Source organism: Salvelinus fontinalis, chromosome 16, assembly GCF_029448725.1.
Source record: "Salvelinus fontinalis isolate EN_2023a chromosome 16, ASM2944872v1, whole genome shotgun sequence".
Classification (NCBI taxonomy): Eukaryota; Metazoa; Chordata; class Actinopteri; order Salmoniformes; family Salmonidae; genus Salvelinus; species Salvelinus fontinalis.
The window spans coordinates 13,076,761-13,091,790 of record NC_074680.1 but is presented as its reverse complement, the minus strand read 5'-3'; the positions used below and the strand labels follow the sequence as shown (position 1 = coordinate 13,091,790).

The 15,030-nt window shown below is 46.2% G+C and overlaps 1 protein-coding gene across 2 annotated transcripts in view; it reads right to left on the bottom strand.

Annotated features, from left to right (window-relative positions):
• Positions 1 to 3,260: 3,260 nt before the first annotated feature.
• The window catches only part of LOC129812659 (frizzled-3-like), a 32,983-nt gene continuing 21,213 nt past the window's right edge, over positions 3,261 to 15,030 (bottom strand). For both annotated transcript variants that reach the window (XM_055864410.1, XM_055864411.1), the window contains exons 3-10: positions 11,644 to 11,840; positions 10,901 to 11,366; positions 10,283 to 10,582; positions 9,896 to 10,147; positions 6,542 to 6,690; positions 5,728 to 5,839; positions 5,419 to 5,606; positions 3,261 to 5,133 (exon numbers count right to left, since the gene is read on the bottom strand). In XM_055864410.1, coding sequence (XP_055720385.1) covers positions 4,908 to 5,133; positions 5,419 to 5,606; positions 5,728 to 5,839; positions 6,542 to 6,690; positions 9,896 to 10,147; positions 10,283 to 10,582; positions 10,901 to 11,366; positions 11,644 to 11,840 — 1,890 coding nt within the window. In that variant the 3' untranslated portion in view covers positions 3,261 to 4,907. The remainder of the gene's footprint in view (positions 5,134 to 5,418; positions 5,607 to 5,727; positions 5,840 to 6,541; positions 6,691 to 9,895; positions 10,148 to 10,282; positions 10,583 to 10,900; positions 11,367 to 11,643; positions 11,841 to 15,030) is intronic.

The window sequence follows — 15,030 nt, the reverse complement described above, 5'->3', positions numbered from 1 at the left end:
AATAAAGGGAACACTTAAACAACACAATGTAACTCCAAGTCAATCACACTTCTGTGAAATCAAACTGTCCACTTAGGAAGCAAGACTCTGTCACGTCTGTCACATGTGCTCAGTGTGAACCTGCTTTCATCTGTGAAGAGCACAGGGCACCAGTGGCGAATTTGCCAATCTTGGTGTTCTCTGGCAAATGCCAAACATCCTGCACGGTGTTGGGCTGTAAGCACAACCCCCACCTGTGGACGTCGGGCCCTCATACCACCCTCATGGAGTCTGTTTCTGACCATTTGAGCAGACACATGCACATTTGTGGCCTGCTGGAGGTCATTTTGCAGGGCTCTGGCAGTGCACCTCCTTGCACAAAGGCAGAGGTAGCGGTCCTGCTGCTGGGTTGTTGCCCTCCTACGGCCTCCTCCACGTCTCCTGATGTACTGGCCTGTCTCCTAGTAGCGCCTCCATGCTCTGGACACTACGCTGACAGACACAGCAAACCTTTTTGCCACAGCTCGCATTGATGTGCCATCCTGGATGAACTGCACTACCTGAGCCACTTGCGTGGGTTGTAGACTCCGTCTCATGCTACCACTAGAGTGAAAGCACCGCCAGCATTCAAAAGTGACCAAAACATCAGCCAGGAAGCATAGGAACTGAGAAGTGGTCTGTGGTCACCACCTGCAGAACCATTCCTTTATTGGGGGTGTCTTGCTAATTGCCTATAATTTCCACCTGTTGTCTATTCCATTTGCACAACAGCATGTGAAATTTATTGTCAATCAGTGTTGCTTCCTAAGTGGACAGTTTGATTTCACAGAAGTGTGATTGACTTGGAGTTACATTGTGTTGTTTAAGTGTTTCCTTTATTTTTTTGAGCAGTGTACCTATGAGATGAGTAATGTAGGGTATGTAAACATAAAAGTGCATAGTTTAAAGTGGCTAGTGATACATGTATTACATAAAGATGGCAAGATGCAGTAGATGATATAGAGTACAGTATATACATATGAGATGAGTAATGTAGGGTATGTAAACATTATATTAAGTGGCACTGTTTAAAGTGGCTAGTGATACATTTTTACATAAATTTCCATCAATTCCCATTATTAAAGTGGCTGGAGTTGAGTCAGTATGTTGGCAGCAGCCACTAAATGTTAGTGGTGGCTGTTTAACAGTCTGATGGCCTTGAGATAGAAGCTGTTTTTCAGTCTCTCGGTCCCTGCTTTGATGCACCTGTACTGACCTCGCCTTCTGGATGATAGCGGGGTGAACAGGCAGTGGCTCGGGTGGTTGTTGTCCTTGATGATCTTTATGGCTTCCCTGTGACATCGGGTGGTGTAGGTGTCCAGGAGGGCAGGTAGTTTGCCCCCGGTGATGCGTTGTGCAGACCTCACTACCCTCTGGAGAGCCTTACAGGTGTGGGCGGAGTAGTTGCCGTACCAGGCGGTGATACAGCCTGACAGGATGCTCTCGATTGTGCATCTGTAGAAGTTTGTGAGTGCTTTTGGTGACAAGCTGAATTTCTTCAGCCTCCTGAGGTTGAAGAGGCGCTGCTGCGCCTTCTTCACAACGCTGTCTGTGTGGGTGGACCAATTCAGTTTGGTCCACCCACACAGACAAAAATTACGAGACGTATTCACCAAATCCAAAGAGATGAATAGGCGGGAGCTTGACAGACCCCCGTTCCGCACTGTGGACCACAAAAAATCCCATTGTTAGGGCAGAGACAAGCATCTCGTCATTATATCCACAGTATCACTGCCCAGACACACCCCAACCAATGATCCCAAACACAATTTCATACAAAAAGCTTTATTTCAATTCTTGCATAACTCTATAACTGTACTTGACATCTATACACATTCAGACAGAGCTAACCACAGTTAAAGTGCTCTATCTTTTATTTTCTTCTCCTATAGAAAAGCTGTGATATGTACAGAGAGAGCAAGCGGAACTAGGTACAACATGTCCCTCATCCCGAATACAGAGTAAGCTAATGTTCCAATCCCCTAGTGTGGGGGTAGAAAACCCGGGTCTTGGAATGCTGCAGGTTTTTGAGTTGATTTTTTTTTTGCTTCAGACCTAGAAGACATGAAGGTGAAATATAGCCAATCAGATATTGATCAATTAACTCAATTGGAGAGGTGATAAGAGATATGGTGCCTGGTTGGAACTAAACCCTGCAACACCTGGTCACTCCAGGACCAGGGTTAAGGAAAGAGCTTAGGCGACTGAAGGTGAGTGAGAGTGAGGAGGCAACTGAAGCACAGTCAGTCAAACAAGCAGGCACAAAAGGGAATTTGAGTGTCTGAATCCACACGCAGAGCACTTCAGTCCACATTTACACACATAAGCACAGTCAAATTTTTTACTGTAAGCCTAAATTTTTACATGGTACTGGAAACATGGGAACTGCATAATGTAATTGTTTACAATGCAATTGACAAAACCAATCCCTGATAGACATGCCAAAATATGTTACTTTGCTCAACAACACACGACAGAAAGACAGACAGGCAGAAGCACATGTATCTTGAGGCGCCCAGTGGACACGTCCTTGATGAGCAATTCGGTGTGGTGAAGCACCATGTGTAAAGTATTAGGCATCAGGTGGAAAAACACCAAAGTAGAAGTCAGGAGACAGTTTCCGGACACACGCACACAAATAGGCACACACGCACGCACATAGGCACACACACACGAGCAGCAGTGAAATATTAAGACACAATAGCAGAAGCAGCAATCAGGTGACTGGGGAGAGGCAGGCATGGTTGAAGGTACCTCTGGACTGATGAGGTAGGCTGGGTTAGAGGCAAGGGTGGGTTTATTGTACATTGTGGTGTGTGTGTGTGTGTGTGTGTGTGTGTGTGTGTGTGTGTGTGTGTGTGTGTGTGGTGTTCACAGGTAAGGCTGGGGGTAGAGGTGAGGTAGGCTGAGAGATTTTAACGGGTTGTGAGAAAAGTCCCTCATGGTGATGAGAACACTAAGGCCATGATGGGGAGCACTACTGCAGTTGTATGTGCATTAGTGAGAGACAGATACGAAAAAAAAGATAGAACGCAAGAAAGAGAAACAGGATCAAAGCTTCATCTTTCCCTTATAATACATTTTTCTTTCTCCCCCTCTCCGGTGTATGCTTCTAGTAGTCCTTTATTCCAGTGTTGGGGGAACATGCCCTCTGTCGTTTCACACAGAGCCCTCTTGTCAGTAGTAAAGACTTCATGTACACCCTCCCTCCCCCCAAATCCCACCCCCCCCACATTCCTCTGCTAAGCTCTGGAGCAGCAGCAAACTGAGCGCCCTCCCTCCCTCTTCTTCCCTTTCGATCATTCTTCCGTAGCTTTCTGAATGCCAAATTGAAACTATTCCCAAAGAACTCCAGCAGCAATATGGTATGAATTCCACCGAGCCCATCGGCAGGCAAGGTGAAGGAATGACCATATTAAATCAACAGGAGTGCCTAAGGGTTGTTTCAAAGCCACACTTTCTCCCCTAGCTTCCTTCGCTTCATCTCTTATACGCTTCTCTACTTTTTCTCCACCTGGTGGGAGTATAACGCGGTTTAATGTACAGCACTGCATGTACACATGCAAGCACACAAATACTAGTAGCTCATCTTTTCAGCACTATTCACTGCCAATCTTCACAGTATAGAAAAATAATAGTAGTTTCACAGCCGCAGCACAAGAGCACCGTAACACAGACATTGACAGCTCATCTCCTAATCGCTTTGTGTGTATCAGAGTACACACACATACACACAACCAGGGGTTGGAACCAGTTCAGGGAACAGAACTGAGAACGAAAGTGATCTATACTGTTCCGGATCAGAAACGTTATTTTAAAAGAATGGGAACCGGTTAATAATGTTCTTTTACTTTCCGGGCATTTTTTACCCTCCAGTGCCACAAAAAAATGCAACAAAGCACCTATGCAAAGCCCAAAGCTTTGTCACTCAGAAACGTATTCCAGTGTCTGCCTGCCTGCCAGATGAAAATGATTCAGACATTTTTCTTAGAGAACAATGGATAACTTGTAAGGATAGTTATCAGGTTTTACATTGGATTTATCAACTACAAAAAGCATTTAAAAAAAAAATGTATTTCTGGTGCCGCTCTGCACACACAAGCTTGTTTGCTAGCTAGCTAGTCTCGGTGGAATTGTGTGTAATGTAATGTAAATGAGTCATGATCAAGGGCTAGCTCTGGTTCAACGTTAGTCAAGCCAACTCTTTGAAGTTCAAAGACAGTCAAAGTTCCTTCATAGAAGCCGCTCCTCTGTAGGTATAATTCTGTGGGTCTAATTCAAGATGCCCAGCTCTTCATGCCCAGCTCTCTTCTCACCCGCAAAATTTCAGTCGCATCTCGTACACTACACAACACTTGTCTGTCCAATGCATGTACATAGCATGCCCACTCCATAGCAAGCTGCTCCATTCATTGGTGAAGTCATTTAATGTCGAGCTAAATGTAAAAAATAATCTAAAATTCTGAGGTTTAAAAAAGGAACAGAAAGAACTATATAAAACATACTTTTTTGGGGATTCGAACCGGTTCATAACTTTATTTTGCTGGTTGGAACAGTTAAATGGAATGAAAATAATTTGGTTGCAACCCCTGTACACAACCCACGTCATCCATAGTGGGCTAGCTCTCTGTCTCTGTAACCAGTCTCTCCGTCGGGAGCCCAGTCCAATGCCAACTGCTTGACTGAGGGTTAGCAATTAGCATCTCGCTAGTTAGCAACCTCAGTTAAAGGCTGTCCAGGAGTGATCCATCTGTCAGTCAAACTGAAGGCCACACCCCCTCACACCCCCTCCTCCTGAACGGGAGAAACCTATGTGTCTGTCAAAGGTGGGGAGCGGGTCAACAACTCACAACTTCCTGTTCCGCGGTGATGACATTTCCTGATTCTGTTTAGGCGCTTGCTCCATCGTCATCATTAGCGACGCAGCCACCGCTCGTCCCGTGGGTGATATGGGTGGGTGAGGCAACGGCGAGATCACGCTGGCTACTGTGCCGTGATTGGGATTCCAGTCGGTGGAGGCTGCTATGAGTGGACAGCGGATGGTCGAGGTGAGGCATGCTGCTGTGGGGGGGTATTGTTTGCTCCTCGCCACCTCTGTAACTACAGGGGGTGTAGCTGGGGGTCGAGGAAAGAGAGGGGAAGGAGAGGTTAGTTCAGTAGCTCAGCACCTTATGTACAGCACCCACACCAGCAGGTATGTCAGCTATGCTCTCTAAACTGATGAAGTCTTTACAGCCAGGAACTTTTATCTGAGTTATATAACGAGGATCTCTTGAGGTGCCATATCTAAAACAGGGAAGCCTGATTCCAGTTCTCACGTAATCATTTTTGACTGTAAAAACTGCTCATATATACGGTGGCATCTATAGCCAACCCTCCCTTCTTTTCTCCCTCTCCTACCGTCCGTCTCGGGAGCGATGCAGGCTGCCATGGTAACTGGTCTTGCTGTGCACACTGCCAGCCTTGCTGCGGGTGGAGGAGGCGTGGCCCAGAGAGTGGATTGGTCCACGGTCGTCGGGGGCGTGTCTAGGGTCATCAGGCTCTTCCAGAATGGCCAGGTGAGTGGAAGAGGCGTGGGTGGAGGTGCCCTGGAGGGAGGGGAGGGGGCGATTAGGAATTAAAAACAGGAGTTAGTTAGGGTGATATTATATTACATTATTATTACGGTTAGGAACATGTGAGGTGACAAGGTCATGGTGCCAGTCTTACCTGGGTGGAGGTTCCCCGTGATTTCCTGATGATGGGGGTGTGGGGGTCTCTCAGTAGAGATTGGGCAAAGTCTGGCTCCTGGAGCACCCGTCTGCTCTCATTCCCCCCACTACTGCAGAAGGGAGGGGTGAGAAAGAGGGGGAGGGAGGTGTGCAGAGAGAGAGGAGTTGGTGAGTGAGAGGGGGGAGGCATCGGAGGACATGGAGTGAGTGGAGGGGGAGGGGCAAGGCAGAAGTGGAGGGATGGTAGAGAGTGGGGAGAGAAAGTGAGGGACACAAGGAGGATGGAAGGGAAAGAGGGAAGGCAGAGGGGTGGGAGAGACGCAGAGAAGAGATGGAGAGATGACGGAAGGAGAGAGGGTTGGGGCGAGCAGAGGAGGAAGGGGTTACTGTTCTGTAATTGAGGGTGGGAGAACAGGTGCAGAAAATAACCTAATCACCATGGAGACCGGGTTATGGGAAGTGTGTGCGTGTGTTTGTGCTTGGATGAAATGATAAGGCTTTTAAGCCTATGCAATTTATACCAAATTACATTTTCACATCCACGTTGCTCAAAATGTTCATTTTTATATTTTCTAGCGAGTGGTTCTACACTACTAAGTAGCCAACTTACCTTGGCTTGAAATTAGAAATACACACATTTAAGGTAGGACCAGCGATATGACGTAGGTGCACAAAGTAAACAGCATAGTGGGTCAATTTCCACAACAACTAAGAGCGTTGACGCGAGAGGCTAAACTTCGCTCATCGCAATATCTGAGGTGCTGCTCGTGGCATCATAATTTCAGACACACACAAACACTCTCTCTGCTTACTCTTTGCGTCTGCGTCCTTGTAGGAAGCTGGCCCATTCGAAGCAGGTCTTCTTGCTGCCCACCCAGAAGACCGAGGGAATCCCCACCACCAGCATCATCATGTACTTAATGAGGAACAGGGTCAGATCTGGGTGACTGGTCTGCTCAACCTAGACAGAGAGGGGGGGGGGGGGGGGGGGTACATAGCTTGTACTAAGCATACGACATACTGTTTTTTAAAAACAACATATTGGGGTCATCCTACTGAGATTGCCCCATCTAAAACACAATTGCGTTGATTCCCGCCATGGGTTCATTTTGGTACAGCGCGTCCCCTCGGCTGATTCTCATCCTTAATAGCTCTATGGATGAAATGCCAACACGAGTTTGACATCCTGGCATTTAAAGCATACTACATTTTCAATATTGCACATACTATAAAACATACTTTTCTCGCATACCCAAAATGCCTACTATTTAGAACGCAAGTACGGGTATTCGAACACGGCCAGTGTGTGTGTGTGTGTGTGTGTGTGTGTGATCAGAAACACTGGCAGATCAAAACAACTACTCAACCTAACAGAGAGCGAATGCACAGCTCACTGCCCAAAGACAATCATCCCTTCTGCTCACTGCACATGCCAACCCAGTGTGTGTGTGTGTGTAAAAGAAAGAGAGAGAAAGAGAGACAGACAGGGTTGCTACCTGTCGTCTAAAAACACAACTCCCTCTTGTGGCGATAAATAGCATCACTGATCAAAATGTGCCACACACACACAAAGACACTGACTGCACACACAGACGCAGGGACCTCCTTGGGCGCGATCAGGTGACATGGAGCAAAATTGGAATTCCAGAGCGACTATGCGATACAGAGTGGGTCACTGCATGGGGAGGCCATACACACACCCTCATACAGCAGACAAATCTAAGCACCAGCACCTGCTCGTACCCTATATTCCACACACACACCAGCGCATTCACTCTCGAGCAGAGCTCCCACATCACATTACTTTAATCAATTCAACTTCATACTAATATATATATATAAATATAAAAAGAAAGACAAAGATATGCTTTTCCTGACAATTTTCCTGGCAGTATGTATGCCTTGGCAATATGCACATCGTTACGTCATGCCAATAAAGCATTTGAAATTGAATTGAGAGTGAAAGACAGAAACAAAGAGACAGAGACAAACATTATTATTAGTACTTTTGCAGCTGTAATGTCTATTCTTCACAACATTTTTAATAACGTAACCTCTCTATTGCAGAGGCAGATACACATCCACTTTCAACTGATATCGGCCGGGAAGATGAAAGGCTTTCACCAACTGGTAATCTGTGTGCGGTCGGTGTGTGTCCAATCGAGACAGTGTGAGTGAGCACAAGTGTTACATTCTGTTATACATTTAGTGCCCGATGACATAAAACAACCTCATCCTCCCCTCTCCCCCACCCTCCCTCTATTCCCACAACCATTACAGAGGCATCGCACAATACGGCCAGCTAAGCGTGACTGAACAAGCCCTCAGAGAGAGAGAAAGAGAGAGAAGGAAGCAATCATTCCTCTTTCCCTTCCCCCAGCTCACTCTCAACAACCTACACACACTGCAGATAGGGTGACCACATTTAAAACACTAAAATGCGGGACAATGGAATGATTTTGCAGGACATTCGCGAGACAGTGTAGCCTACATGAATAAAAACAATTGGCAGCACCTCCCCCCCACACACACAAACAAAAAGCAAGCACCAAGCGAGCAAATTGAAGCGCACCTAGCCTACACTTTTACCTTGCACAAAATGTGTGGCTGTTTTATGAAAATCTGGGAATATTTGGCCAAGGAAACAGCTCTGGTTGGTCTCAGGGAATGTAAAACAGTTAGGACGGGAGATTTAAAACGGGATTGAGTGAAGTAGTAGAAAATATGTTGAATGAGTTACTAATAAAGCACAGAGCCTTTCAGTCTAATACAGCTATTTACTTACTTTTGTAGCTCTTTGTTTGAAGCACGCTTTTTGTAAGTAGTTAACCGTCCTTTTCAAGTTTAGCTGGAATTTAGCCCGAAAGGATTTAACAAATGTGATTGGCCTACGTCTCATCTTGCGCTGCGCAGAATATAAGAGCTCATCAACGATTGGAGAAGTGTTTGATCACCAGTTCCACATCCTTTTGATCTTGTGATGAGGGCAATGTAGAATAGACCGGTTGGAATCGCAATTCTCATCAGTAACCACGTTTCCATCCACAGTTTTTTTGCGAATAAAGTCATACCGTATAAAAATAAATCACAACAGGTGTGATGGAATCAGGAAGATTCGGTACAATTTTATAAACGCTGGCAGACGTGTTCGTTTGATCTTTTTATGTGGGAGAAATTCATTATGCGAGAAATGGCGGTGGAAGCGCCTTTATGCGCAAATATCGATATAATAACCATCATATCGAAGTAAAGTCAAGCGATGATATGGTGTGTGGTCCTCCCACTACGACTTACTTGGCTACAGATGAAATAATTTAGGATGAACTTCACAGGGTGGTGAAAGTGCACCGTGATGATCTTCTTGATGCTACTTTCCAATAAATAGAGGGTCTTATTCTGGTGACATGATGATCGATGCTTGACTGCCATTTGACAAATATTCTCACCCTTATCCATAATAATCTCATATAGACTAGTTTAACTGCACTGTCAGAGAGCTGTTGGCTAGAGCGCACGTGCCAAGAGTAAGCACGTTTGCTATTTAATGCAAAGGTTTGCGTGACAAAACTGTCGGTAGAGTTAAAAATGCAATGGAAAGATATTTTTTATTTTTTTTATTCGGTAGATGAAAACTTAACCAAAAAGTATTTTGTGTGTACTACAACATCATGCACTGATTTTTTATCTGTAACAAGTCAGTTTGGTGGATTCTAGAATATTCTCATAAATCTGTCGCCAATTGGATGGAAATCTAGCTAGTGAATGTGAAGTCTGAATGAAATACGGCACAAATAGATTTTTTTTCTAAATTATTGGTGTTTTAATTTGTTAATAAAATGATTGTTTGGTTGCAGGAAGTGGGACAAACGGGCCAAAATGTGTGACTGTCCCGCACAATCCCGGACATGTGGTCATCCTAACTGCAAGTGCTTACTAATTAAGAGGAAGCACAGAAAGGTTGGGAGTCAGAGGAGGAAACTTTATACTGTGAAGTTGAGTTAGGCAGAGTAAAGTTACAATGTGTGTGCGTTACAGAACTTGGGAAGCAGAGAGGAACTCGTAATAGCAGCTGTAAACTAGGGGGGACGGGAGAGAGAGTGCGCGCGAGAGAGAGAGCGCGAGCGAGGAGTGTGAGTACGGGCACACACACACACAGCTACACCTACCTGGTAGGGACAGGGTATGTGGTAGTCTCTGCAGCGCTCCTGGACCCAAGTGGTCTCCCAGACAGCCCTGTTGCTGTGTTCATACAGGTAGCAGGCTATCACCGTGAGCAGAGGTACCAGGTAGAGCACAGAGAAAACCCCGATACGGATCATAAACTTCACCAGCTTGTCCTGGTTCTCCTTCTCCAGAGGGATCTCCATACGCACACGGTTCAGCGCCACGATGCCCACCAGTAACAGAGATACACCCACCTAGAGGCAGATAGACAGGAACTAGTTTAGATTAGAGCATGGCTTATTGTTTGAAGGAACCATCTTCAGATATTCACATTGCATTTATTTATCCTTTGTTTAGTCAGTTAAGGAGCTAGTTGAATGAACGCTCACCGCCACGTTGAGGCAGAGCGGTGCTAGCAGGAACCAGCGCAGCGCCGTGACGTCATAGAGGCCTACGAAGCACACCCCACTCACACCATCGCCCTCAATCTTGTTGAGGGCCAGCAGGGCCACGGTGAGGCAGCCGGGCAGGCCCCAAGCGCAGGTGTGGAAGAGCAGGGCCTTCTTCTCGATTGCCTCACTGCCCCATTTGGGAACGGCCGCCAGGAACCAGGTGATGGTGAGGATGACCCACCACACACTGCCAGCCATGGTGAAGAAATACAGCACCATAAAGAACAGAGAGCACACCTGGAGGAGAGAGAGAGAGAAAGAGGAGAGCGGAGAAGAGAGAGATGAGGAAAAAGAGAAGAGAGGCGGAGAAGAGAGGAGAGAAAAGAAAAGAGAGGAGAAAGAGAAGAGAGGAAAAGAGGAGTGGAGAGAGGGAGAAGAGAGGAGGGGGGAAAGGGAGACGAGAACAGGGCTTAGAGAGAAGAAGACTGAAGAATGTTTTACATGTGTACCGGGAACATAATTTCTGCCTTTTTTGATGTACAGTAGTAGCCATGAACATCAGAGAAAATAATGTATTATTTAATCAATCACTGAGCAGATGGATGGGTCACCTACCTTGTTGTGTGAGCCCTGTGTGACGGTGGCCGCCCGGTACTGGGCGGGGTTCGCCGCATTGCATGCCACCCTGTCCTCCAATAGGAAGCCCAGAAAGAAGACCAGTGACACCATCATGTAACAGACGGCGTAGAAGATGATTGGCCGCTCAGGGTAGCGGAACCTCGTGACGTCGATGAGGAACGTGAGGAAGGTGAAGAGCGTTGCCGAAAGACACACGATAGACACCACGCCGATGAAGTAGCGGGCAAAGGTGAGCTCCGGGCGCTGGAAGTACATGTTGGGGCAGGGGGCCGAGCAGTCGCGCGTGCCCAGGAACGAGTAGCCCAGGTCAGACTCCATCTTGAGCTCGCGGGGGCACCAGAAGCCGTAGTCCCTCTGGATGGACATGGGAGAGATGTCAGTGGGGTCCACGCCTGTCTGCAGGTCCACAGCACGGGGGTAGGGCTCATCACAGTCTGGGAACCTGGGGGGGAGCGAGGGAGGGAGGGAGAGCCAAGATGAACAAAATGTGGTTGGGTTGTGGTGGTAAGTAATTGTGGTGTCCCTGGTCAGTGAGGGTCTCTGAACAGTCCGTTTTACTTTCCTTTTATAGGATATGGTTGAGCGAGTAGGTAATGGTTATGGTAGGGTCAGGGTGAGCGCTTAATGGTCAATCAAAAGGCAGAGATCCTCTTAAGAGTGAATTCTTTGGTATGCATTCTTTATTGTAAGGTCAACCTAGGGACGGTCCCAAACAGTACCTGCTACACTCTATCTCGTCTGGCCAGGTCACACCGAACATCTCCATGAGTTTGTGGCAGTCCCTCTTGGCGCGGTGGCACAGGGCTCGGCAGGGCATGGACACGCGGCCATACTCCATACAGACTGGAGCGTAGAGGGCACACAGGAACATCCTCAGGTCCTCCGAACACTGCAGGTTCACCATGGGGTGGAAGGGCTGAGGGAGGAGAGGGGGATAGGGAGGGATGGCGGAAGAGAGGTGAGAAGGGAGGGAGAGAGAGACTGATCGCTAAATACACACAAACCAACAGGCACAGCTCCAGTTTCCCACGCTACAGTTGAGGTCGGGGGAAACCTGCTTGACGAGGCTCAGCTTACATGTAAATCATTCTCACACACACACACACACACACACACACACACACACACACACACACACACACACACGAAAGACCTGTTTGGTTTGTGGAGGGGAAACAGTTTGAGACACTTCTATTATCTACTTATTATGAAAAGTCCCTAGAAACACATCTGTAGAGGTTCCTGTTCATTTCTAAATAGCCATCAAAGGAGCGAGAGAAAGAGCGAGAGCTGTCATCAGAAGCTCCATCAATATTTAGGCCCGGGTATGAAATATTCACAGAGAGCCGTCACATCAGAGCACAGTCTGGACACAGACAAAATTCCCAGGTCTAAATCAGATGCTGGTTTGAAAAAGAAACACCAGCAGACACTCTGGCTTAGAAAAACAGAGCTTGTCCATTCCTGTTCTAGCAACTAGCTAACTAGCTAGTGCTTGTCCTCGTGCATTTTTGCCTTCAAGCCCTAGCAATCTGTGTAATGAGCCTTCTGTGAAAACACACGCTAAATGCAAAACACAAAATCCCACTAATTTTCTCTGTCTATCACTTTAATGCTGTGAAAAGGGATTAGTGCTGTTCCTTAGGCATGTCAGGGCTCAAAGAAAAACAGAAAAAACATGCACACACACCTCCCGTATACACAAGGTAGTCACCAACAGCGAAACAGAATCAGTGAGACCGAAGCGCACAGAGGGGATTCTCTTGCTTTTGACTAGTAGTCAGGAGATCAGTGTGAGGGCTTTAAACGGTCTAAATGTCACCTCATAAGATTTCATACATCTAACACACAGATACACACAGAGGGCTTGTCAAAACAACATCTGTCTGTCTGTGTGTGCAATTTGTACAATAAGAGCATGCGCGTGTTTGTGTGTTAGGGTTTCCATTAGCCGGATGCCGGCTATTAGAAAAACATTAAATTTGTCTGGGGAGAAGCCAAATCAGTGCGCAAAAAATCTTAATGCAACCGTGTGTTAAAAATAGTTTTTCTGGACACTATTTTTTTTTAAGGGGCTCAAAATTTAATTTCTCAACTGGTAATTGAAGCGCGCTTCCCATTCGTCATTCAAATGTATATATTCGTTATGTATCGTATCTATCACAAACGCACAGCATACAGATCCAGAGCCTTTGAGTTGACTATCTGTCAGACAGCGCTTTTATAAGCCCAATCACTGCGCAACAATTCGAAATGCAATCGTGTGTTAAAAAAAGTTTGGACGGCCACGATTAAAAAAGAGCTACGATTTCTAGGCCTATTTCTCAACTGGTAGCCTAAATGAAGCGCGCTTCCCATTCGTCATTCAAACGCATAGGCAATGGAAGGAAGGCTTCTTCAGTACGTCACACACCAATTTGCATTGAGCTGGAGGCAGTATGAATTTTGAAAACATATACCATAGCTACTTAATTGTTTGAAACCTGAATGTTTTACTACACATTATGAGGCATGTTTTACGTTGCTTCAAAGTAGCCTAGGCAAAGTCTGACCATATCCATGGAGGCAATTATTTTATAAAGACTTCATATGCCATTGAAACCAGTAGCCTCTCTCTCTCAGCTCTCTCAGCTTCTATTGGTTATCAACTTTCCTTCAGTGTCCAGTAACCAAAAGGCACATTAACGCGTAGCATACTGCCTAATAATGTTAACAAATAGTTTATTAACATTAAGCTAAACATTCTGATCTGTTGCATCAGATTCATAGCTTTTTAATGTGTTTTTATGTAGCCTACTGGTTGTATGAATTTGGGATCTATCGTCCCACAACTGTCCCAGAGTCTGTTTGGGATATTTTTTCCTTGACCCGCTGACCAATAGAAGGTCAACATTTCTACAATGGGGGATAGTAGATTGACATAGGTGGCACATCCATAAGGCTAGGGAAAGCTAAGCTTTCCATAAGTAAATTGAATTAAATTGCCAAAATGATTTAGCCTAATTAGCCTACTCCTGTCTACAAATAAATAAAACCATTCAAAATATGCTACTAAAGCATGATTTTACCACAGAGGATTATTAGCTTCCCCTAGCCTTTTGGCTATATCAGTCACACCTGCCGCTGACAGGTGTATAAAAATAGAGCACACAGCCATGCAATCGCCACCGTCATAGGATGCCGCCTTTCCAACAAGTCAGTTCGTCAAATGTCTGCCCTGCTAGAGCTGCCCCGGTCAACTGTAAGTGCTGTTATTGTGAAGTGGAAACGTCTAAAAGTAACAACGGCTTAGCCGCGAAGTGGTAGGCCACAGAAGCTCACAGAATGGGACCGCCGAGTGCTGAAGCGCGTAAAAATCATGTGTCCTCGGTTGCAATACTCAGTACCGAGTTCCAAACTGCCTCTGGAAGCAATGTCAGCACAATAACTGTTCATCAGGAGCTGAAATGGGTTTCCATGGCCGAGCAGCCGCACACAAGCCTAAGATCACCCTGCATACAAATCTGGGTTTGGCAGATGCCAGGAGAACGCTACCTGCTCGAATGCATAGTGCCAACTTTAAAAGTTTGGTGGAGGAGGAATAATGGTCTGGGGCTGTTTATCATGGTTCGGGCTATGCCCCTTAGTTCCAGCGAAGCGAAATCTTATCGCTACAGCATACGATGACATTCTAGACGATTCTGTGCTTCCAACTTTGCGGCAACAGTTTGGGGAAGGTCCTTTCCTGTTTCAGCGATGTCCCCATGCACAAAGCAAGGTCCAACTTGACTGGTCTGCACAGAGCACTGACCACAACTCAATTGAACACATTTGGGATGAATTGGAATGCCGACTGCGAGCCAGGCCCAGCATCAGTGCCCGACCTCACTAATGCTCGTGGCTGAATGGAAGCAAGTCCCCGTAGCAATGTTCCAACATCTAGTGGAAAACTTCCCAGAAGAGGCTGATATAGCAGCAAAGAGGAGAACTCAATAAAATAACCATGATTTTGTAATGAGATGTCCAACGAGCAGGTGTCCACTAGTGTACCTGAATTTGTCCAATAGAAGCTCTCATTTGCAACTGTTGGACTAATAATTAAACCCTATATCAACTAGATGCAGGCA